Here is a 25758-nt window from a genome sequence, read left to right as displayed (position 1 = left end):
GGTCCCCCCTAAGCCTTCTCTTCTCCAGACTAAACAACCCCAGAGAGGGGGTTTATAAGCAGCAGTTCAGAAACTTGGGGTGCACAAATGCTCACCGCAGACACAGCGGGCAGGGCAGGATTTAACACCTTCAGAATTGACAGCATTTGTCAGCTCCTGCCATCTACTGGCTTGTACTACAAATAGGCAGCATTCAGCAGTCATGGCCCAGGGCGAAGCAGCGCGCTGAAGTCAAGTGGATTCGCTTCTCCGGTTTCAGTCAGGATTTTAAATCTTTGCTTTACACGGAGATTAAACCCAATTCAGATGCAAATAACGTCTCCCAAAGTGAAAGCCTAGAATTCGTAAGTGTACTTATCGCCAAAAGGAAGTACTTCTCAAAAGCATATCACTGCAATAATCGAGAGATAGAAAGAACTAAACTTGCGAAAGTAAAGAAGAACTTTAAGAGAAGTGCAACTCGGAAAGAATAAAAGTCTTACCCAGTTAGTAGCGTTATTTTCTTTTAATTTCTCCTTGAAGTATTCGGTTACCTTCTTTTCCCAATCAGAGTTTGGAACATTTTGGGCTATAAACAAGACACATTTACGTGTGGATTAGCATCACATAACCGACGTCTAGTTGCCATACTCCTAACACAGCACCCAATTTAAACATTTCCTTCTATTCTGTGCAACTGACTGCATTTTAGACTACTTCATGCCTCTCATAAATGCACTAACTTCCTACCCTATACCTTTACAGGCAAACCAAGATGAATATAGCTATTCTTAGAAACGAAGGAAAGCTCTGAAACACGCCAGTACAACCAGCCAGAAGTAGAGGACGTAAGGTACCACTGCTTTACATTCACTGCGGAAATCGTATGTAGCTAAGATCAAGCCCAGAAACAGCTTCAGCTGCTGGCACCGGTAACACTACCACTGATCGGTATTCCATGTAGCCAGCACACGCTGTTCCCGAAGCCCAAAAGATGCTGAGTTTTCTTTTTTAACCCTGCCCGGCCTGCCAAGCCGCGGCAGACATCGCTGCCCGCCCGTGAGGTACCCGCTCGGCGCCAGGACAGGACCCGCAGCCGGCAGCCTTCAGAGGCCTCGGGCAGGCGGGGAAGGAGAACGCGGCCACCCGCAGCTGCTCGCCGTCCCCGCGGCCGCGTCTCCATCCCCGGCCTCACCGATCTCCCGCCGCCGCCACCCCACGAGGGGAAGCTCCGTGTGGCCACCGCGCGGTTACAGGCGCCCTCCCGGCGCCGAGAGGCCCCGTCCCCGCCCTGCCCGCACTCACCGAAGATGCCCTGCACGATGCTGAAGGGGTTGTTGAGCCAGTCGGCCACACACGGCATGGCGAGGGCAGGCAAGGGGCTGCCAGCACCCTGCTGCCGCCAACTCCCGCTCGCAAGCTTAGCACGGGGGCTCTCCGCTTCCGCCCTCCTCCTCCTCCTCCTCCTCTTCCTGCGGCAATGGCGGCGCTGCCAGCCCCGGACCCGCCTTCTCCTCCTCACCCGCGCGCGGACAGGCCGTGAGGGCGCGGCGCCGCCGCCGCCATCTTGAAAGCGGGCAAAGCGATGAGGGCGGAAAGGGCGGGGATGCCGTGAGGGAAGGGACGTGGCCGGGTGCAGCCATGGCGGCGGCGAAGCCTGGTGTTACGGGTGCTACCACCAATTTGCTCTTTTCTTCCTCCGCTACCGAGTTCAACTTCACCGTGCCCTTCATCCCGGTCAGCCAGGCTCCGGTTATACCGCCGGACTCGGCTCTCCTGGCAGCCGGTAAGGGAGGGTGCTGAGGGGTTGCTGTGAGGGAAGTGGAGGGGCACGGAGGGGTTGTCGCGGGACCCGGGCGAAGCCCTCCGTACCGCTGGATAACGGGCTTGAGGGGTCGGTGGGAGCTCTGAAGGAGCCGAGCTGGGACCTGCCCAGAGCTGCTGCGGGTCTGCCTGGCGTCTGGGCCCGCTACGTGTTGGTTAGACCTTCATCTTGTGTCCGAGGGGCTCCCGGAGCTGGTTGTCACCGGCGGGCGTTAATGCTTCAGGGAGGAGGATAAGCTGCCCGAGATGTGCGCGTCCGGCTTTCCTGAGCGTATGTCGTGGCTATGTGTTTGATCTCTAGCTCTGTATGTAAGGATAGCGGGAGGTTATCGTGTTTTCAGTTCATTGATCAGCGTGTTTGTTTCAGCAGTTAAAAGCTGACAGAACTTGAGGGGTGTATTTAATGGGTTTGTTTTTTTAAGCTCCTCTTCCATCTTGCTGTCCGTTTTCCCTGTGTGGAATTAGTGAGTTAAGGAGGTACCTTCTTAGTACAAGGTTCCCTTGCTAATTTAAACGTGGCTTTAATATCCTTACCTTCTAAATCCTTAATGATGTCGCAGTCTAAAAACCTGATGCCCTATGGAGAAGGACTTGGGGGTGTTGGTCAGTGAGAAAATGAACATGAGCCGGCTTCAGTGTGTGCTCACAGCCCAGAAAGCCAACCGTATCCTGGGCTGCATCAAAAGGAGTGTGACCAGCAGGTCGAAGGAGGTGATCCTGCCCCTCTACTCTGCTCTTGTGAGACCTCACCTGGAGCATTGTGTGCAGTTCTGGTGTCCTCAACATAAAAAGGACATGGAACTGTTGGAACAAGTCCAGAGGAGGCCACGAGGATGATCAGGGGACTGGAGCACCTCCTGTATGAAGACAGGCTGAGAAAGTTGGGGCTGTTCAGCCTGTTCAGAAGAGAAGGCTGTATGGAGACCTCATAGCAGCCTTCCAGTATCTGAAGGGGACCTATAGGGATGGTGGGGAGGGACTCTTCATTAGGGATTGTAGTGATAGGACAAGGGGTAACGGGTTAAAACTTAAAGAGGGGAAGTTTAGGTTGGATATAAGGAGGAAATTCTTTCCTGTGAGGGTGATGAGGCACTGGAATGGGTTGCCCAGGGAAGTTGTGAATGCTCCATCCCTGGCGGTGTTCAAGGCCAGGTTGGAGAGAGCCTTGGGTGACATGGTTTAGTGTGAGGTGTCCCTGCCCGTGGTAGGGGGGCTGGAACTTGATGATCTTAAGGCCCCTTCCAACCCTAACTATTCTATGATTCTGTGAAATAGTTTCAGAAAGGAAAAGACTTCTGGAAATTCATTCGGTCTGAGACTAAAACCTTAATCATTAAGAATACGTCTAGAAGTCAGATAATCTAAGTTTTACTGCATTGGTATCTGTTGAGTCCAAAATCCAAGTCATCATTTCAGCAGTGTTATATCTTAGCTGTAGTAAGTATTAATGCCGATGGAAATCAGTGGAGTACATCTATGTAGGTGTAATAAAATGTTTGCCAGATATGGCTTTGAAACACTTTTTGATAAGCTACATTTTTTTTTGGGTGGGAGGGATAAAAGCGTTACGATACTTGAGGTATTTGATAGATGGTTTGTTACCACTTCCATTATGCAATCCTAGTACTTTTTCTTTCCTGCACATATACATTGTTTCTCATTTAAAAACAGAAGTAATTTTGAAGTGCCTGTCTGGCCAGTGGCTTTGCACAGGCAACTGCCTTGTTGCAATTTCCTGAAGACTTAAAAGCTACCCAGGAAGAAGATCCAGTGGGATTTCATTAATGTGGTGTATCACGTACTCTCCCTCTCACTTTAAATTTGATCAAATGAAGATTCACAGATTTGCAGCTGGGGTGAATTTCAGTGCTGGGGGTTGTGCTACCTTCATGTGCTATCCGAGTAAGGTCCCTGTCCTGTTAAATGTTCTGTTTCTGTAGCCCACTGCACTCACCAGGGATCTGGCTGTGTAGAATAGTTTGCCTCTTGAATTTACATTACATTTCCAAGAGTGTTTATGCTTTGCAGTTTGAATTCTTCCCTGTGAGGGTGCTGAGGCGCTGGCACAGGTCGCCCAGAGAAGCTGCGGCTGCCCCATCAAAGGCAGTGCTTGAGGCCAGGTTGGACGGGGCTTAGAGCAGCCTGCTCTAGTAGAAGGTGTCCCTGCCCATGGCAGGGACTTGGAGCTGGATGAGCTTTAAGGTCCCTTCCAACCTGAACATTCTGTGTTTCTGTGACAATAGAAAATACATTCCCTGGCTCAGGTGTGGGTGAAGTAACCAATATACTGATTGTAGATAGAGAGGAGTATTCTCAATGAGGAAGTAGGCTAATGTCACTTATGGTTGTCGGGTGACAATCTGTGAATGACAAGGTTCAACCGTGTATAAGGAGGGATATACAGGAGGTTGGCACAGTCACTTTTGAAGGCAGCCTGTTTTATGTATGGGAAGAATACTGCCTTTGTATGTCCAAGCTGTATACTCATAGAATATTTTTAAATGTGTATGAAGTGCTTGTTTTTCTGCCAGTCTGGATTTATGTTGTAACATAGGCTTTGAAAAACTAGAGACAGGCGAAGTATGAAGTAATGAGTTGAAAAACTGTGTGTCGGGCGTGTATATGTATGCACATAGAATTTTTGTATTTGCGTAACTTTTTCAAGGAAAGATGTAGTGAGACTAAATCTCTAAAACCTAGCTGAAATTGGAGAACAGGTGTTTTGTGAATGGGCACTTAGTAAAGCCCCAAACTCTTCAGCACATTGCTATGTGTTTATTGTGATTTGAGATAGTGAATTGCCTATTCTGCAGTTATTTTGGAAAGCTGAGATTCATAGAATCATAGAATAGTTAGTGTTGGAAAGTACCTTAAGATCATTAAGTTCCAACCCCGTGCCGTGGGCAGGGCCACCTCACACTAAACCATGTCACCCAAGGCCTCGTCCAGCCTGGTCTTTAACACCGCCAGGGACGGAGCATTCACAACCTCCCTGACACTTCAAGTGTTCAGAAACTGTGTAGATGAGGCCCTCAGTGACATGGGTTAGTGGTGACCCTGGCAGTGCTGGGGTAACGGTTAGACTTGATGATCTTAAAGGTCTTTTCCAACCGAGCTGATTCCATGATTCTATGAGAGTGTGGCATGCAGTATGCTTCTCTCTATTCTACAGTGTTTATACAGAATGAAAGAAAGAATAATTTTATTGTTTAGCAGTTGATACCTTTTATTTAGTATAAATGGCTTTTCTGGCGTGTAGTTGGGAGATAATCCATAGGCCTGGCTTTGTAGTGTTCTTTGCTTATAAGTAGTTTTATTATGCTCCATGTCATGGCTCACACACATAGATTTTGGGTTTTGTTCCTCAAAGTGGGATAAAATGTTATAGGTGAAAGTAAGGAAAGTTGGCAAATTCAACTGATGCCTCAAATTTCCAGTCTGAAAAGACTTCTAAGTAAAAGATGATTAAAATAGTCCTTTTTACTCATGCTGCTTTTATGATTAATTAATTAGAACAGCAGCTTCCTAGGGAGACTTCTCTGTGGATTCCTCTGTGCTCCCTTGATGCTCTACGTTACAATTCTGTTGGCTGAGGATAATGACATTTGTTACTGGCTTCTTGTAGCTTCAGAGATGCTTGGCCTCTGACTTTGGCAAGGGATGAATAATGGAGAAGCAGTGATAACTGTGGTTTCTTCCCCACAGCCTGGGGATTATCTGATTGCCAGAGCAGATAACACCACACTTATGACTTCTGCAGATTGTACTGGTGCTTGCATGGTGCTGTTCCCTCAGCAGGCAGGCAGTGATGCTCAGACATCACAGGCTTAACTGAAGTTACTGTGAGACCTATGATAATGTCAAACCACTTTTTCTTCCTCAGGTGTTCCTAGGTTACTACAAAGCAGAAAACCCGGATTGACCAGGACCTGGTTTGTGTGTATTCTCAGTATGAAATGGTAGTCATGGCCTTGCACCTTTTTAAGCCCTCTCCTGAACTTATGCAGAATGGGGACTTATTTTCTGTGCCAGTCTAGAGTACGATTTTCAGAGAGAACTGGAGTCGGTCATGGTCATCAGTAACTTGGAATGATGAGTTATGGCCACCTTGCAAGTCAAATGAGAAACCCTGTGAGGGATCTTGCCTGAAGGAGCAGGCCAGGATGGATTTGTTAACCAATAGGTTTGGCATATTTGGGAATGTCCTTAAGATCTGCTTTTGAGTTTAATCTTGGAAGTCTAGAAATTAAAGAGTGTAAACTCCTATGCTTAGTAACTATTTTCATAGGAAAGGAAATGAACCAAGGCTGCTCTTGCATTTATTTGGTAGGCATAGGGAAATTGGAGGGGATTTTGGTGCCCTGGAAGCACGGATCCTTGCCAAGTTGGCTTGGAAAGGTCCTGTCTTCAGTCATACTTTGGTCTCTTATTCCAGATTTTTAACTTTTGTTGCTTTATCTGGGTTCACTGTGTGACTGTTATGGTCCATTTTAAATGTTCTTGAAGACTTGGTATATTTTGTTTCCTTTTACGATGTATTTAATTGTCAAGTACATGTAAGCTTTGTAATCCTTTTGACTTTATGGGGACCAACAGAGTTTTGGTAATAGTTGATAATTACAGAACATTTTGACTACATACACTAGCTCCCATTATAGCTGTAGTTATCTTTGTGTTTTTGCAGATGATTCTGCAGATGTTGGTGAAGAGGACAGCTTCTTGGGTCAGACTTCTGCCAGCCCCAATCCACCACAGACTTTCAACTATTTCTCTCAAGTACCTAGTAGCAGTGATCCATTTGGAAGTATTGGGCAGCCACCCTTAACAACTATTGCACCACCTGTTGGAGCACCAGCCTTCTCCAGGCCTTCAACTTCATTTCCACTTGTTTCTGGGTCACAGGATGGGCAAAATGCCTTTTCACCACATATTCCACAGTCACAGTCCTCTTACAGTGCACCACCTGCTTCCCAGGTGGGAATCACAGCATATCAGACTCCTCAGCAGAGCTGTCCTCCACTTGCAAGTGCATCTACTCTTCCCCAGGGAACATCTCAGCAGGGGTATAACCCTTACCGGCACACCAGCCTAAGCAGCAGAGCTAACCCATACCTGACTCCACCACAGCTGCAACAGAGTCATCCTGTTCAACCTCCATGCTCTGTGCCACCTGTCCAGATGTATCAGACACCTCCAGGGTCATTGACACAGGTACAGAAATCATTCCTGATGGCCTGTTACCAGAACAAACCAATTCAAGTCACTTTCCTCTCTGAATTGTGTCTTTTGTCTTCTGAAGATTTTTTTGAACCATTTCTGATGGCAAAATCTTTTCGCTAGAGCTAGCTGCTTTAGGAGAACTCTAATCTTTGAAGTGAGCATACCCTGAGGCTGTAGCTAGGTGAGCAAATCCAGGTGGTGAAGTTCTGTTGCTCTTTTCTGCCTGTTACTGAGTTTGCTGCTGTTTCAGCTGTGTGGCTGCTTTGTGCCTCTGCTGTAAATCAGGTCAAATTGAGCCATTTGCAAGGTATGAGCTAAAAAATTGGTTCCCCATTCATTCTGGTAGTGATATTGAAGAAGAAAAAAAAGAAAGTTAGAAGTAAAGATTGTGTTATCTAGAGCAAAGTATAGATCAGTTCCGTAAAAACTGAGATTAAGGTGATAAACCCATGTGTATTTTCAGTTTCCAGAGTCTCAGTCAGAGCTCTCAGCTCCCAGGCCTTCAGGTTCACTGGTGCAGGCACCTCCTGCTTTGCTGCAGAACCAGTATGAGCCAGTTCAGCCCCATTGGTTCTACTGTAAGGAGGTGGAGGACAAGCAGGTGTGGATGCCATTCAGCATGCTGGATTCTGCAAAACTAGAGGAAGTCTATAACTCCGGTAAGTTGTGTCTTACTCAAAGATAAACAGGACTAGAAGGAAGATATTAGAGTAATGCCATGTATGAGAGTATGATATGGCAATAATACTTAATACTAATACATGTCTGAAGATGTATTTTGTGCCAGTTAATTTATTTAGTTTACATTATGTGTTGCTTGATGCTGTCATTTTGTGCAGGTGTTCTATGCCTAGTGGATATCTCATTTTTATGTAGAACTCCTTTGTTATTTGTCTTAGTTTGCCTTCTTGTTAAACTGTCAGCTCTGGAATAAGAATTTGTATCTGGGAGTTCAAAACTTTTTGCTGTGTACGGAAGACATGTAAGTGTTTTAGAAGCAACATGGTGGTTCCCTGATACTATGAAGCTTTTCTTCCATGTTGTAATTATCTGTCTTAATGGCCTAATACGTATAACAGAAGTGAGTGGGGTTGGGATGAGAGGGAAGAAAGATTTGTACATGTTAGTATTGTAATAGAGTGTGACTTTTGTGTCGTAGTCCAGCCTGATCCTGAGAGTGTGGTTCTGAGCACTGACGGGGGACGCTATGATGTGTACCTGTATGACAGGATGAGGAAAGCTGTCTACTGGGATGAAGAGCCTTCTGAAGTGAGACGCTGTGTGTGGTTTTATAAGGGAGACAAGGACAGCCGGTTTATTCCTTACACTGAGGATTTTAGTGACAAGCTAGAGGTTAGTGTTACCTTTAGATAAATTTCACTAAGTACTTGATAGTTCTTCGTATTTATGACTTTAGAAATACCTCCTTGTGTTTCATTAAAATGACTTCCAGAATGCACTCCCTGGAGTATAAGTAAGCAAATCCTGCACCGGGCAGTGGCTAGAAGGCCTCATTACTCATACACTGCTGAGATCTAAAATCAACTTGTGTAGGGCTTCATGTGACACTTTTGTATAAGCAAAGTGATGGCAATTATAAACTTAATATCACAGATGATGCACAAGGCCAAGAAATAGTTTGAGAAAGCATACTGACTTTGTGTAACTTGTTTACTGTTTCAGGCAGAATATAAAAAGGCTGTCACTACAAATCAATGGCACCGGAGACTTGAATTCCCAAATGGGGAGACAATTGTTATGCATAATCCTAAGGTAATGGATTTTGGCAGTGGATTCTCACAGGATTCATTAGGGGTGAATGAGCAGGTGGATGGCAGCATAAATTGAATGCAGTCTTGCTTGTTGATTGTTTTGTGTATGTGTGCATTAAAGATGATGAAGTTTATAGAACACTGAACTCCTGCTTGTTTCAGTGTGCTGTAGGTTATTAAAAGATGATGCTTTTAAAACCTAAGAGAAGTAAGGGTTTGCATAGTCAGTGTTTCAACTGAGCATCAACTGGCAGCAAACAGGAGGCATTTTGAATTGGTTTAACCTCAGACAGTCTGTATCAAATGGAAGGTAATTTAGACTAAGAGCTTTCATGTGGAGAAGAGCATTAATCTAACTACAAGGTAATTAGTTTGGGTATCTAAGCCACGAGAAGTTTCCACTGCAAGCAACCATTTTTAGGCCATAAGAAAGTCTAGCAAATAAAGCTTTTAAAGTTATTCTAAACACTTTGCCATCAGTCTCATGGGATTAAAACTTGGACTTCAGCCTTGTTGACCAATGCTGTTAACTGTTCACTTATCACAGATGCAGTAATAATAAATAAATTCTGTCCCTTGGATTATTTTATCATGGTTGCTCCTTGTTTAGACACTTAATAATACTGGTTGAGGAGTTCTGTCCAGTAAAAACCTAGAAAAGGAGTGCTGAAACCACTTGATGTCATATTTATGAGTTCAGATTACACTAAGTCAGTGTAAGTCTTACCTCACTAGTGGCAGTGAAGCTGTCATTGTCACAGGGAATACCCTTAGGGTTTGCTAATGGTGTTTTCTGCATATATACAAAGTAGTTGAATCTCAGGTGCAAGGTAAAGCAATCAAGCAAAAAGTGTCTCAACCCATGCAATGCTTTCAGACTAATAGTATGGATCATAAGGTTTTCTTGTATTTATAATTGGACAATATGTTTTTCAGGTCATAGTCCAGTTCCAACCTGCCACACCAGATGAATGGGGCACCTCTCAAGATGGTGCTCAGGCAAGACCAAGGGTAGTAAAGCGTGGAATTGATGATGACCATGATGAAATTCCTGATGGTATGTAATTGCTCTACATGGGTCTGCAGCTTGAGCAGTTAGTTTGGTTCTGTGCAAAGGTAGTGCACAAAGGACAATAGTGGGTGGTGTGTCAATGCACTGTTCATACTTAGAGTCTAAAGATTAAAGTTATTCCTCAATATAAGCTGCCTGAAAGAAGTTACCTGGGTTTTTTTAATTAGAGAAGTCCTGTGGGCTGTGTTATGTCCTGAACCATGTTGTATGAGAAGCTTTAGAAAGCAAGTATATCTTAAAGTTGCTGGACTGTAAACTCTACCACTGCAGTACACACTGCTATTCTGATCTTTTTTCTTTCCTTTGTCTACAGGAGAAATGCCCCAAATTGACCATCTGGTATTTATGGTTCATGGCATAGGTCCTGTATGTGACTTGAGGTTTAGAAGTGTTGTTGAATGTGGTAAGTTTTTGCTTGCTTAATGAGCACTTGTATTCTTAACTGTTTAAATGTGGGTCTCTTGTATTCACATAAGCATGTCTTTGAGGAAAACCAAAAGAGAATATTTATGTGTTATTTGAGTACTGGTACTATTGGATTTTCATTACTATTCTTCTCTATAGTTGACGATTTTAGGACTGTTTCTCTGAAGTTGTTACAGACTCACTTTAAGAAGGCTTTAGAGGAACACAAAGTGAGCAGGGTGGAATTCCTCCCAGTTCACTGGCATAGTTCTCTGCACGGAGATGCAACAGGTGTAGACAGGTGAGTACATTGCTTAATGTTGAGAATTTTGTAGAAGCTGCATCTTTATCTTTTTGATGAGGTGTATAGGGAAAGCTGAAAAGGCATGTGGAGTATTTTCTCTTGTTAATTTTCATGCCACTGGGTGACAGGATGCATATACACACTGTTTCAGCACTAGATTTTCATGGAAGTGGCTAATGCATTGATAACATGATGAGTGTGTAGAGGTAGTGACAGTAAGTATGAGGTGCTGAGCACGAAGACATGTTGTCCAACGCAGCTATGTACAGTTTGGAGTGAAGAACTTTCTCTCCTGTATCTTCTGCAGTCTGATTGGGTCTGACCTGAGGAGATGAGATGTTAGTGTTCTCTTCCTGAAGAAGGCATTGAGCCCTCTCTACAGTCCTAGAGTAGTACCTGAATTAGGATTAGGCAGTGAAGCTGAGATTAAGATTATTTTACTTCATTTCAAAATAAAATTAAAAAAATATCTATATTGGTTAGGAGTGTTACAATATTTTAAGATCTATTTTAAAAGCACTTCTTGGAACCTATCCCTTTGCTGTTGCTTGACATTTCAAACTGTTTTCTCTTGCTCAAAGATGGGGAAGTAGAAATTGTGAAGGTAGCAACCCGTACCGCTTAGAGCGCACGCTGGTGTTCTCCAGGCTGTTGTAGCTCAGTCAAGTCGTACTGCTTTCCTAGAAGCTTAGTCTTTTTTTTTTGCATTTGAACACTGCATTATCATGAGGAAGGAGCTTTATTCTATGAACCAAACCAGGCAATGCTATCTAAGCAGTCTTAGTTCTCTACCAATTCCAGCTGTCTTAACACCAGGCAAGCAGATGTGATGCCTGGTGATGAGGATTATGTTGCCTGTTTCTTCAATTTCATCTTCAATTTTTACATGCAAATTCTTTTTTCATCCACTTTGACCAATCTGGTCACAAAACTTCCTGTTTCTAGATAAGAGCAGTGTTGAAATAGAGAAGAGATTATTTCAGGCATCCCTTCAGACTGGAGGGGAAAAAGGAAGCTGTATCTTTCTCAAATACATATAATCAGCAGATAGCTCTAACATATGAGGATGCAATGTTACGCTTTATTTAATGTCTGTAGATCCCATATCTGTGCTATTTATATTGCAGTTCCACTACCTGTCATTTCCAAAGTTAACAAAGTTTGTATCTGCATTTCTTTAAAGGCATTCATGTTTCTAATGATTTTGTGTTACTAGGAACATAAAGAAGATCACTTTGCCTAGCATTGGACGCTTGCGGCACTTCACCAACGAAACCCTGCTCGACGTCCTGTTTTACAACAGCCCCACCTACTGCCAGACCATTGTGGACAAAGTGGGGCTGGAAATGAACCGTTTGTATGCCCTATTCGTGAGTCGTAACCCAGACTTCAAAGGAGGAGTCTCTGTGGCTGGCCACAGTTTAGGTAATTCTCTTAGGAGCTGATCTGGGATAAAACCAGCATCCCTACACTAAGGGAAGTGAAGCCTTCATTAAGCATAAGGCTAAAATTAGCTGTTGGGGGTGGCTGTCTTTCAGAGAATGGCTGATTAAAGTCAATAGCTCTCAATACCTAAGTTCATTAAGCTTTGAGACAAGGTTAGGTACTTCATGTATGCATGCATTTCCCATTCCCCTTTAGCTTCCTACGTGAAGACTCTAGTGTCTATTTTGTGTTTAAAAGTTGACAGGTTACTTGGTGCCATGGTAGGTGGGCAACTTCTGTATCCCAAACCCCTCATTTAGTAAAAGTAAGATGATTTTTTTTTTTAACATAGATTAAGTGTTATAACAACATGGCATAGTGGTTGGGGCTGGAACTTGTTCAATTTGGCAAGCAGTCTAAGATGGTTAAGTAAAGAAAGTTTGATAATGGTAACTATGTGAAGCATGAATGAGGAGGGGAAAAAAGGTTTGTTTCTTGCTGAGAATGATCATGTCCAAGTTAATAGATAGGTATTTTAGTTTGAAATACAATCAATCTATATGTTGCTACTGCATATAAATTTTGCTTGGGATTTAGTGACAGGAAAATCTGACCTTTTTCTAAAAGCAACTTTAATTCCTGTTTCCAGGTTCCTTAATTCTATTTGACATATTGTCTCATCAGAAGGACTTGGCATCATCAGTAAATACTGGACCATTCTCTGATGTTAATGGGACTGGAAAGGATGTGGCTGGTCATGATAAACAGGTAATGTCTATATGTTAGTCTTTCCAGGCAAATGGTTCTGATATTTTTCAGCAGCTTTCTTGAGTTTTAAGAATTTATTAGCTGAAATACGGTTGTGGTTCTGATAGTACATTTTAACATGGGAACGGAAATGTGCAGTTCTGTAAATATTTTCAATCCTCAGGACAAACTGTTGGCATCTCCTTCAAGTTTGAAGAAGGGATTTGATCAGAGCATCAGCTTTGACCCTTGTGGAGATAGAACTTGGTCTTAACAGTATCTGAATTGTAGGGGAGATGAGTAAAAGGGGAAAGAACCTATCTGTGTTCATACTAGAAACAGTGATGAGTTGTTTGATGAAAAGGAATATTTTTGAGTGTTAGAAAGCTCAAGAAACCTTTTGCCTCTTAAAAGTTACTGTGTATTTTGCTCATCTGTTATTAGTGGAGAATCTATATCCTGCTTTAGTGAAAATGGACATAAATTTATAAAGCTTATATTATACAGTTTTTAAGATAAAGGAATTAAACTGTTTATCTTGCTGTACATTCATTTATTCACTTAAATTATGTGATTCTGTTTCTGTGCTGTTTTAAGATCACTGAAGATACCAGTTCCTTGGGCTCCTCTATTACTACTGGTGATGACCTTTGTGAGCCTGAAGTAGATGATGATGTTCCGACTTTGCAGAAGACTCTAGAACTGCTTAGCTTGTCAGAATATGCTAGCACATTTGAAAAGGAGAAAATTGACATGGAGTCTCTGGTACAATAATATTCACTTGACTTTTGGGGTTTATAGGGGTTTGTTTGGGGTTTTTTGTTTTAATTTGAGTTTAGTGTACTATGAGGCATGAAGGCAGTTGCAAAGGTAAGAGAATTATTGCATGACATGAGGACTAATTGCTATGTGACTCTTTCTTAGTGTGGTGTATAACCCCCCCCATTATGTTAAGGTACTTTGTATCGTGCCTCTTTTCTTGTAAATTCTATAGCTTTATAAAATTATAAAAATGTCTTTTCTAATTCATAAGTCATTGCCAATAAGAAATCATATATAATACTAGAAAACTTACAAAGTAAGTGTCGATATGTGTTTGATTTTACTTTTTTTAATTTTGTTTTGCTTGGTTTGGGGTTTTTTAGCTCATGTGTACAATTGATGACCTGAAAGAAATGGGAATACCTCTTGGACCAAGAAAGAAAATAGCTAACTTTGTAAAAGACAGAGCAGCTAAGCAGGTAAACACACTTTTCAGGAATGAAACAAACATTGTTAAGCAAATGTAACTGAATTCCTTGCTATGGAGTGAAATCTATTCTTTAACACACTTGGTAATATAGAATCATAGAATCACAGAATGGTTTGGTTTGGAAATGACCTTAAAGCTCATCCAGTTCCAATCCCCCTGCCATGGGCAGGGATGCCTCACACTAAACCATGTCACCCAAGGCTCTGTCCAGCCTGGGCTTGAACATTGCCAGAGGTGGAGTGTTTACCACTTCTGTGTTCAGCTGTGCCAGTGCCTCACCACCCTCATTGTAAAGAATAACTTTCATATATGTAACTTGAACTTTCCCGGTTTAGTTTAAACCCATTGCCCCTTGTCCTATTGCTACAGTCCCTGATGAATACCTCTCCAGCATCCCTGTAGGTCCCCTTCAGATATTGGAAGGTTGCTATGAGGTCTCCATGCAGCTTCTCTTCTCCAGGCTGAACAGCCCTGCCTTTTGTTCACTGTGAAATAAACTTTTCTTTTCCCTCTGATTTTTGAAACTTTTCTCCAAAGGAACAAAAGAAGGCACTAGCAGAAAAGAAAGCAGTGCTAGCTGCCACGCTCCAAACTCATGAAGATGCCCAGAAAGCAAAAGAGACAGTTAATTCTGTCTCCTCTTCAGAGTCAGGTCAGCTGCATTCAAAGAGGAAGCTTCCAGTTGGTGCATCCGTTTCTTCAATGAACATTGACTATGAGTATTTTGAGGTTGGAACTGGCCAGGTGAGACTACATAAATTAAAATGATTCACTTGGAACAATCCTGTCCTTTTGCTGGGCTTTGTTTTCTTAACGTTGATGACTCTGCTGCTTCCCTTGTACAAAAGTTATACTTACACAGAACTTTACCCTTTGGTGGGAGGATTGGAGAAGTGGGTTAGATTAGTGAAAGCAAAACCTCTTATAACAAGAGTGCCACTAAAATTCATTTTCAGCAGTGAGTGAGCTGTAAACACAGTTTTGTTCCAGAAGCAGAACTGCCTGAATGAAATGATATTGAGTGGTCAGCCTAAACTGATCCATGTTGCATTTAAGATTTACTTCAAACTTAACTTACAGCCCAAACTTCAAAGACCTCCTGTTTCAAACATATGTTTGATTTTTGCTTTTTTTTAAATTTTCTTTAAGAATATTTTAATATTAGATCATCAGTATTCACTAGTACCATGTTATTAGTGTGGAAGAGGGCAATGCAGCTGAAACTGATGGGAATTATTGTGAGCATGTGGTTGATTTAATGCACTGCTTGTTTTACCTTCCCAACTAAGCATGACTGTCTGGCAGTCGTGAGAGATTACATATTGATTTGTGTCTGGTAGGTTTCTGTGGCTTACAGTTCGCTGGACTTTGAACCGGATATTTTCTTTGCTCTTGGTTCTCCTATTGGTGTGTTCCTTACTGTGAGAGGTGTGGAGAAGATTGATGAAAACTACAGGCTTCCAACCTGCAAGGGATTCTTCAATATCTATCATCCAGTGAGTAAGCAGTACTTTCGAGATTTGCTTTTGCTTGATGCAGATGAGACCAATGCAGAAGACTTAAGCTTTAACCTCTGAGCATTACACCTCCTGTTCCACTATGTACATTTCCAAAAACACCCTTTTAAAAAGAATTGACCCGTATGAAATATATATTCCAAATATCTGTGGTGTTTACTGCAAGAGGGAGCTGGCTACAGGTTCCATACCTAGCACTTTAGGTATGGGTTGGCTTGATAATATTTGCCATGTTCAACATTTTTTCTTCTCCCCATAAATGTCAAGCCCCTCTTGTAGATTTTTATGAACTGTTTTAACTGTTTATAGGGCTCTCCTGAGTTTCCAGTTTGGATTCTGGGAAATTTGGAAATCCTTAGATATTTTGCAGTACATACAGCACACTTGTCCTCTTCTGTCCCATCTTCTTTGATAATTAAACAGTGACATGTTGATAGTAATCCCCAGAGTGCAAGAAAAGCTTTCACTGTTGTGTTTTCTTCTTAGGATCTCTGTCCGTAGGAGAATAAGTCTTAACTTATTAATAGAACCTGTTTAATTTTATGATTAAATAGTCATGAACTGAGTTTTTATACAACTGAAATGGCACAGAATTCCAGAATGGTTCTCTATTCATAAATAAGGATTTTATTCCTTTTTTTTTCTGAAATGTGATAATTAGAATGATTTTTAAGCTAACTAAATGTCAATGTGTTGCTTCTTCACAGCTTGATCCAGTGGCTTACAGGTTAGAGCCAATGATCACTGAAGACCTGGATTTAAAACCAGTTCTCATTCCACATCATAAAGGCAGAAAAAGACTTCATCTGGGTAAAAAGAAAACTTCTTTCGTATATAGATCACATTCCTAATTTACTCATTTCCTTTAGAATATTGTAAAATTTCGAACGACTAATTAATGTTCCTGGATATCTGCCTCTGTTTTGCCTAAATATCAGAGGGGGATTCCTCCCAGCCCTATAAATTGGATATTCACAGTTGCATTCAGATGCAAGAATTGTAATTCCTCCAGATTTGAGCTTCTAAAGTTCTTTTTAAAAATGGAACAGTTGTGAGCCCTGATCTAACAGATCCTGGTGGTCCTAACCAGTTACTGGGAAGAGCTCCTTCAGAGTTTCCCACCAGTACTGAATGGCAGCTTAGTTACTGGTGACACAGTTACTGAGCTGTAGCAGAATTCCAGGCTAGAGTTGTTTGGGAGTGCTTCTCTAAATCACTGCTACTGCAAGTGACTTTGGCAGGTCTTGTGGGCTCTTCTGCTCTGCTGGAGTTTGAAACTACTCTGTCTATACTCTTCCTTTAGTGTAGGATGTTAGGAGTGATTGTGGGGGGTGGTGTTCAAGGATTAGTTGCTGAAGCTATTTCTGTGGACCCTTCTGGATTTGGAGGCTGTTGGACTGTTTCCTGTGCTAGTAGATTTTAACTCATTGACCCATTCAGTGAGAAATCAATGGTGCATTAATTCAGTTAATCCTTTTTGAATAGAATAGAGAAGCAAGAAACCCATGTTCATGACATAGCAGCCTGTTTCTCAACAAAAGTCCAGGAAAAGCAGTGTTTCATCATTGTGGTTTTTGTGTATGATTTTGCATCTTTCTCCTATGGTAACTTCCCCCCCCCCCCCTTTTTTTGCCTTCTTAGAGTTGAAAGATTCTCTCTCTCGTATGGGTTCTGATCTGAAACAGGGTTTTATTAGCTCTTTGAAGAGTGCATGGCAGACCCTGAATGAATTTGCACGTGCTCATACGTCTTCATCTCAGTTGCAAGAAGAGCTGGAGAAAGTAGCTAACCAAATTAAAGAGGAGGAAGAAAAACAAGTGGTAGAAGGTATGTGGACACATCATGGTTTTTCTTCTAACTTGTCAATATCGGATGAGAAGAAACTTAAGTATCCTAGTGATGGCTTGCTTTTGGTTTTCCTGACCCTATTAAGGAGGCCTCTGTGCTAGGTGCCAGCTACCCACCAAAGCTGCTCTGTCACTCGACTGACCACGGAAGAGGTCTATTAGGAAAGGAGAAGTTAACTTTTACTGAAGGATATTTTAGGCTTAATTTTCTATAACCTTCCAACTTTCTGCTGGAAGGGCAGGTTTCCAAATCAGTTATGTTTTCTTTCTTCTTAGGGCAAATTAATACAAATAAGCATTTGTGAGATTTAATCTCTTTAGTAGTGTTCTGCTGAGGTTTGGGGATGAGCTAAGAAGCATTTAAGTGTGTACTTGAAGAGAAAAAAATGCTGTTGAAGAAAACAGTCTTAAGTTGGATATAAATATTACCCCTGATGACACCAAGGGCAAGTTTCCCAGTTGTGAATTAACTGTTGGTGTTTCATAATGCTGCCTTTGTTTATACTTACAAAACCAAAACATTCCTTCTAGTTTAAATTGAGGATACTGATTGACTCTATGCAAGGGGGATGTAAAATGTATTATTTCAGGTTATTAACTTGTGGAATGACTGGGTCTGCTATGTATTAACACGGGTTTGGTTTTAAAATTGCTCAGCTGCTAGTTTGTGAGCTGTTCTTCAAATACACTCTGTTTATACTCTGCTGAAAGAAATAAGCCTATAGTTCCAGTAACCTTTCTCAATTATGCAGGGGTGTGCTTGTCAGTTAAGGCTATTATTAATGTCTCATTGGAAGTGCTTGGAAATCAAACCAGGGAAAATGTGTGATGTTTCTTGATTACAGTTGAGCAGGCTATGCTTGAGTTTAAATCTTAAACTCTAATTTCAGCTGAAAAGGTCACTGAAAGTCCAGACCCTCCAAAAGATGAAGATTATCAAGTGAAGGTTGGAATGTTAAATGGAGGGCGTCGGATTGATTATGTTCTACAGGAAAAACCAATAGAAAGCTTCAATGAATACCTTTTTGCTCTACAGAGTCATTTATGCTACTGGTAAGAGGGAATGCTTGTGATTCTATAAGTACTGCTTGTCTGAGATAACTGTATGTCTTTAAATGTTGGTAATAACATGCCTGCCATTTATCTTGCTTCTATTGTCTGTTATTTACCTGTGACCAATTGATAATAGCTGCAATTATGTTTCCTATCTTGGTGTTTATGATGAAAACTCAGGTGACGTCTATCAAAAATCATGCCCTAGTATTTCACTTCAAGCACGTTTTGATGAAAATAATACAGATTTATATATACAGATCTATTTTTCAGGCTACTGCTGATTTGAGAAGGGTTGTAGAGGGACCAACCAATTATAAAGCAACCAGAACAGGAGCTGTTCCAGTGGTCAATTTGTATGCATATGACTTCAGTCCTGAGTTTTCTGGGTCTTTGAATTTAAACATTTGGAAAAGATGACTGCAGAGTTGGATAGGAGTCTGTATCACTTAACTCTGAAATAGCCTCTTCTTTGGAAAGATGCTGCTTTCTTACACAGGCATACTGTAAAGATAAGTTGCGTAGAATCATGGAATGCCAGGACCTTAAGGATCATCTGGTTCAACCTTACTGAGCAAGCATGACCTAGACTAGATGTCCAGCCAAATCTTCAGTGTCAAACACTGGGAAACCTCCCACTTCCTGTGGGAGATTATAAATTTGTTACACTCTGGATACCCAAGTGTTGTAAGATTGAGACAATTTGGGTATGAAGGTAAAAAGGGCATGTGTGACTGTGCAGCAATGCCAGTCTCAAGGCATCACACCTAGATGTCACTCTTAGCTAATCTAGTTCTGCTTTAGTACAAAATAAATGCATTATCCTTTTCACAGTAAAGACATTGCACACTGAGACTCAAAACACATACCTTTAGCTACAGTCATTTCCAAAACAAGGAGAGCTCTGTGAGCATTTTGACAATGTACCTTTTCAACTATAATTCCTTCATGAATTGTTATATTAGACTACAGTGTGTAGTAAAACTTTATTACTTCCTTGTGTTGGAATGAAATTGCTCAGTACTGCTGCTTTGCTATCACAAATTAACAAAAGAAATAAAAGAGAAAATGCACAGTGAAACTTCCTGTAAATTTGGGTGGTTCTGATTTACCACTTGTATACAGTGGTTGCTCGTATACAGCGCCATTTATAGAACAAGAAGCAGAGTTTGGTATTCTCATGTAGTCAGAGCTGTAGTACACCATTGCCTTATCTGGATTTGGATTTACTTTTTTTTAAGTGCTTACGTGTTTCAAATGAACATGAAAACCAGAAAGCCAGCCTTATCCTGAGCTGCATCAAAAGAATAGTGACCAGCAAGTCAAGGGAGGTGATTCTGCCTCTTCACTCAACTCTCATGGAACTCTCTCTGCAATCCTGCATCCAGCTCTGGGTCAGCAACGCAGGAGGGATGTGTTGAAGGATGTGGAGCTGTTGGAGTGAGTCCAGACGAGGCCACGGAGATGCTGCGAGGGCTGGAGCAGCTCTGCTCTGGAGCCAGGCTGAGAGAGCTGGGCTGGGTCAGCCTGGAGAAGAGAAGGCTCCTGAAGGGGAGACCTCAGAGAGCAGCTTCAGTGCCTAAAGGGGCTGCAGGAAACCTGGAGAGGGGCTTTGGACAAAGGGAATGACTTTAACCTGCCAGAGGGGAGACTGAGATGAGCTCTTAGGCAGAAGCTGTTCCCTGTGAGGGTGCTGGGGCGCTGGCACAGGGTGCTCAGAGAAGCTGTGGCTGCCCCATCCCAGGTTGGACAGAGCATGGAGCAAGCTGCTCTAGTGGAAGGTGTCCCTGCCTGTGGCAGGGGGTTGAGACTGGATGAGCTTTAAGGTCCATTCCAAATCAAAACCTGTTCTGTGATTCTATCACTCAAGTGGAGAAAGATGTAATACTAATTACAGAAACAGCAGTAACTATTGGTCTGTTGTATTTGCCCTTTTTAACAACGTGACAACATCTTTATATGTAATAGACAAGCTTGGTGTCAGTTGCTGAGCTGTACAGAAAGGTGCTGGCGAGGGAGGAGTGACTGGTCTCTTGTTTTGAGTTTAGCAGGTGCCGAACGTGTTCTACACTACTTTTAGAGGTTTCGGTTTTCAATAGCTGAGAATTTTTAGAAGCAGGCATTTTTCCAGAGGTTAAAAGAAGGAATCGACAGCATTACCTGAAGAATCCTATTAAAGTATCGGTATCGCTCACATCCGTTGTTAAGCAGCCGGAGGAGTGGTTTTCAGGGCTATGGTACTGACATGCGCTGGCACGGCTGAGCATTGAGCTTGGTCGGTCTCCCGATTAGTCTGTGACCTGGTGGTGGCAGTGCTGTTTCACGGGTGGAGTTGAAGGAGCAAGGAGTTCTTTTCCACAAGGCGGCAGCCGATCCTTGCTAGAGTTTACAAACCTGCTACCTATAGCTTATTTTTTGGGCGTTCAAGTAAGGAAGCACAATGATTAATGACCAAAATGCGAACAAAGCTTCTGTGTTGATCCTTCTGCTTGCTTATTTGTTTACTCATTTAATAGCAGAGACCACCATGACATGTGTGACTATCTCTGTGCTCAATTGTGGATAATACCTGTAGCTCCTTGGCTTGCACATGTAACTCTTCACTGGAGCTCTGTAAATGATGTTCTTCACGTTTGGAGGATAACAGTTCTGACCCACCATCTAAATCGCCTTTACTGTCTCCCTGTATAATTTCTTCTAAAATCCCAGGAAGCTGCCTTTACCTCCACCTTTGGAACTTTGCTAACATTTGCCTGTTTATCTTTGTTATTTTTTACAGGGGTTGTCTCTGTTTTATATTGGTATTGTTTTGAATAACATTTTATAGATGCATAAGATAAATCTGTGGATGTTCAGTTTAAATTCAGATAGCATCAAGCTTTGACTTTGAAAAGATGGAAAACAGCCACTTGGAAGTGTGGCACTTGAATTATATTAGGCTTTAAATTACTTGAACTTCCTTTTTAGTGGTAAGGAAGAGATGAAGACTATGGTCTATTATATAGTCTATTTACAAGGAAGGGCCAGCCAGCTGGGAGAGAAGCATTAGAGTATTGCTGACAGAAGTAGCAAAGGTGAATTTTGACATTGGGCTGATAGATGCAATAGCACAAGTAAAGGAAGAAAGCCTTGACAAGTAGAATGTATTCATGGTGGAATATATTCAGGAGCTCACTGCAGACAAAAAGCGATAGGTTATTTGAGGAAATTTAAGCCAAATGAGTAAGATCAAAGAAGTGAGTGGAGAAGGGGATTTTGAGTTGGAGCATGGTAAGTTAGGGAGGACAAATTGGGGGTGCGAAATGCACTAAAGAAAGGATAGCAGAAATAATGCAAAGCTGATGAAGAATTGAGCTTGAAGGAAGTTGGTAGAGGTGATGTTCCTGAAAGATAAGTACCGGGATAATAGGGTGCACATTTTAGAGAGCTGGAGTGGGGTGAAGCATAGTTTACAAGAAATGAAACATGGGCAGTACTAACATAACACTTTTTCTTTCTTCTTCTTTTCTTCACAGGGGATCTGAAGACACTGCCTTGCTATTTCTCAAAGAAATATACAGGACTATGAATATCCAGCCTGAGCAGCCACAGCACTGATATATAGAAACAGGAACTGTAAGTTTCTTCTAATATAACTTACGTACTCATACCAAACTCAGCTGCAACTTGGGTGTCTTTACATCTGGTTTTTCCTCTGAAGTTTAAATTACAAAGCAGGCAGCCAAAAAGTGTCATTTTGATGCCAAAACCAATTTCTAGACTTAAATGCAGGAGAAGTATTCAAGTTCTTCCCTCCTTCATTCCTGAAAGATACCTGATGTTAAGAGTTTTTGGTATGGGAGAATAATTGGCAGTACAAATATGTCAAAAAATATGACCTCTCTTTATCATGTTTCTCCCCTACTTCAGTCCAGTGAATGTTCAAGCATAGGAAAACTTGATGATATTGGACATGATGAAACTCCATTTACAGTGAAGTAAATTAAAGGACACCAACAGTGTTCTGCTGTTATGCCTGCATTATTGTATTGGTTTGACTGCTTGTGCACATATATGCCAGGGAAGAAGTTGCTTGTCTCCCAAAAAGGTGTTAAACATTAATATTAATGTTGATAAACTACTGAATAAGACCTCTCTATGTGCCAGTATTTTATTATCTTTGTATAGCTTAAGAATAGCAGTAGAACAGATGAAATGATATAACATGGAATTTGGTTCACTTTGAAAAGAAAGATGCAGTATAAACTGAGTATCTTAAATCTGAAATATACTTGCAGGTATTTTTAAGACCTGTGTTTCCTAACTGAGGATCTGTACCAGACTGCACCACTGGCTGTTGTAGAAAAGGCTATACTCTCTTTTGAGAGGCATGGAGGAAGAAGTATGCATCTTGCCTTTTTGGAATTATACAGCATGATAGTTTCTAATGTATTTCTCCATTTTTTCAGAAGAACTGATAATGTCACAGTGCACAAATACCCAGTATGAAGAGAAATACTTGACATTTCAGGGGAATGTTCTAGATACCTTCAATGCTAGCATAGTTTTAGTAGTCTTTTGAAACACAGTGCTCTGATAGTCAGTTGATAGCATCTGTTTAAAGTGAAATGGCATAGCTGATCCAATGCAGTTTCGAAAGCATGGCCAAAAAACAGGAAGAAGGCAGTGTCTGGCTGCACAGCTGTGCCAGTGGTGTGTCAGTTATCACAGTGCCTTATGCAGAGTCTCAAGTCATAGCTGCGGAATATTTTTCTCTGCTTTTATTGATGACTGCTTAGGGTGAAAGCATGTGAAGGTTAGTGCTGCAGAAATAACTTTCAGTCTTGTGGAGGGGGGCATGGGAAGTGATAATTTATCACCACAGAGCTAAAAGTGGGTTTGTTGCTGGGATAATTCTATTTTTCATTGAGAACCACACAGTCAGAGAAAGGATTAGGAGGATGTCATGCAACAAAGCACAGTCAAGGAAGTCTCTGTGATTGTAATACCATATGGAATTGCTCAGAACTTCTCTTGACACTTCCTTGACTGAACAGCATTTGAGACTAGGATTCAGATCCCAGAGGCTTAAATGAGGGAGCACTTAGGGCCCACTGGAACGTGCTTAATGACAGGTGGTACCTGGGGAAGGCTGCATGCTACAAGACTGGGATCTTTTTTACGCAAGAAGAAATGTCAAATATTACCATGTAAGTCTTCCAGCAGGGAAAAGAAACATTGTCCTTCTGTGGTAGGCAGCAGTCAGGTAAGGTTGGCATAGTTTCCTTTTTCCTTTAAGACCTTCAAATGTGAAGGGTGGTATTGTGAAGGTAACGGATTATACAACAGTGCATAGGACAGCAACAGCCACTTACCTCTCTAGAAGTAGAGTATGTGAAGAAAACAGCTTCTCTCTATTGTGGGCTGCTCAAGGGAAAGAGTGAATACCAAAGGTGGCTCTGGGCTCCGTATTCATGCTTTTCATGTTTTGAATGATGAGACCTGAGCACATCCGTGCTTTGACATTCAGAACTGTCTCTTGCTGTGCAGCTTAATTTCATGGTGCCTGCTGTCAGCAGAGTGGAAGAGACAGAATCTACAGTATGCTTACCTCTTCCTGGGAAAGTTGATCTTAAAGGGATCTGCACTGTCCAAGAGCACCATGAGCTTCTTTGTGACTGTGGTAATTTAGCAGAGGCAAGCTAAGGGAAGGAGCTGTGTGTTTGGTTTTTTCTCTGGTCTGAGTTAGCTGATCCTTTTCCTTTGGAAGGATAAAGGGAGTTGACCAGTGTTCTGAAGAGCAGAAGAGGAATGAAGGTGGCTACTGTACTTCATCACATGGAGGATGAAGTTTGAAAGCAGAGGGTCATTGCTGCACACAGTCTGTTGCACAGCATGTTTGTGTAGTGTTCTGTCTTGGGAGGTTTTTCTTGACATCTACTAGTAACTTACTCTTAGCTAAATTGAGTCAGTAGCATTAACTATCTTGGCTAAAATTACACGAGAAGAATTATTGCATTTAAAGCTGGTGAGTAGCTACCAATATCTGTTTGCTTCTAATCACTGATAAGAGAGTACCCATGGGATTAAAACCTTCTGAGTTGTTTTATTTTGTATAAGTGACTTGATTCAGCTCTTCTAGGTCATCTTACAGGGGTTCTTAGTGAGCCAGTAATAAGGGGTTCCATATAAAGAATGTAGAGAAATCTTTGGGACAACTTGAACATGTAAATTGGAGTTTTATTTTCTTTGTATCTATTTTGGTTGAAAGGAAGCTAAAAACAGATGTTTTTAAGTGACTTTTGCAAATGAGAACATAATCCTTTAGTAAAGCATAGCCATCATTAGCATCTTTTGCTTAGATTGATAGGAGTATCTTTCACTGTCTTGGTTAGAATATTTGTTCAAGTCACTATACATTCTATTATTCCTATTTTTACAGCCCTTTTAAGAGGGCCCCAGGGAGGGAGGAGAGTGCACCAGCATATTAAAGCTTGGATATATAAATTGGAGCATCTTTATTTCTATCTCTATTTAGAGTAGGATAGTTTCTTACCACAAGTTAAAAGAATCCAGTAGGTAATTACAATGTATAGTGATGACATCCTGTGAGCTCTTTCTGTTTGTAACTGATTGCCAATTTGTGTCCATAAAAAGTATATTGCAGAGCTTATTGTATTGAGTCTTCTTGAAATTGAATGTTGGCATATTTAATGTTATTAGTACTGCAGGAATAGAAAACTTGATATGTTTCATATTTCCCATGTGTACATGTTCTGTTTTCTCTGCACAGCCATACCTGTTGCCCTGAGAGACCTGGTGAAAAACTCTTTGAACAGCACCTAGTGTTTTCGTAGGTACAGATGACAGCATAAGCATCAGACTCTTTTTCTGCCAGTTCAGAACTTGCTCACATTCTACCTTCTTATGTCACTTCAAGCAAACTTACATTTTGAGATGATCAGCACTATCATTCGAGAGATGAATGGAATCACCCAATGTTGACCTGAAATCAGTTTAATTGTACAGTTGCCATGTATAAAGTGATCGCCGAAGAGGGGGTTTGCTTTTGGCATGCAGATCATTGCTTCTCTCCTTCAGCTTTCCTGTCTCAGCTGGCTGTCAAACATGCTTTGCCTATCAAGGCATCATGTCCTTATTAAAAAGGACGTGTTGAGAAACAGCAAAAATCTGCTTTTCTTGATACATTTGTTCATCCATCTTTTAGAAACAAACTGTAGTTGTAACCATCTTTAATACAGATTACACCAAACAGGTCATATCTACTAAAAACTAACATCCATAATAATTTTCTTACTGTTGTGTGATGGAGATTATTTTATAAAGACCTTTTTAAACCTC

At 41.6% G+C, this 25758-nt stretch overlaps 1 protein-coding gene across 1 annotated transcript; it reads left to right on the top strand.

Moving 5' to 3' along the window:
* Positions 1-1281: 1281 nt before the first annotated feature.
* SEC23IP (SEC23 interacting protein) lies at positions 1282-25758 on the top strand. Its single transcript, XM_062635312.1, is given in 20 exon segments — positions 1282-1472; positions 1474-1765; positions 6488-7014; positions 7487-7682; positions 8183-8376; positions 8707-8796; positions 9732-9852; positions 10181-10270; positions 10432-10573; positions 11793-12001; positions 12651-12769; positions 13346-13513; positions 13894-13989; positions 14538-14744; positions 15341-15496; positions 16225-16327; positions 17159-17344; positions 18255-18417; positions 21933-22032; positions 25190-25758. Coding segments are annotated over 19 exon segments (3324 nt in total). The 5' UTR covers positions 1282-1289; the 3' UTR covers positions 22015-22032; positions 25190-25758.

The sequence above is a fragment of the Pezoporus occidentalis genome, unplaced genomic scaffold (assembly GCF_034315485.1).
Source record: "Pezoporus occidentalis ecotype Australia unplaced genomic scaffold, CSIRO_AGI_Poc_V1 ctg45, whole genome shotgun sequence".
Taxonomy (NCBI): domain Eukaryota; kingdom Metazoa; phylum Chordata; class Aves; order Psittaciformes; family Psittacidae; genus Pezoporus; species Pezoporus occidentalis.
This window is presented reverse-complemented; position numbering and strand designations above follow the sequence as displayed.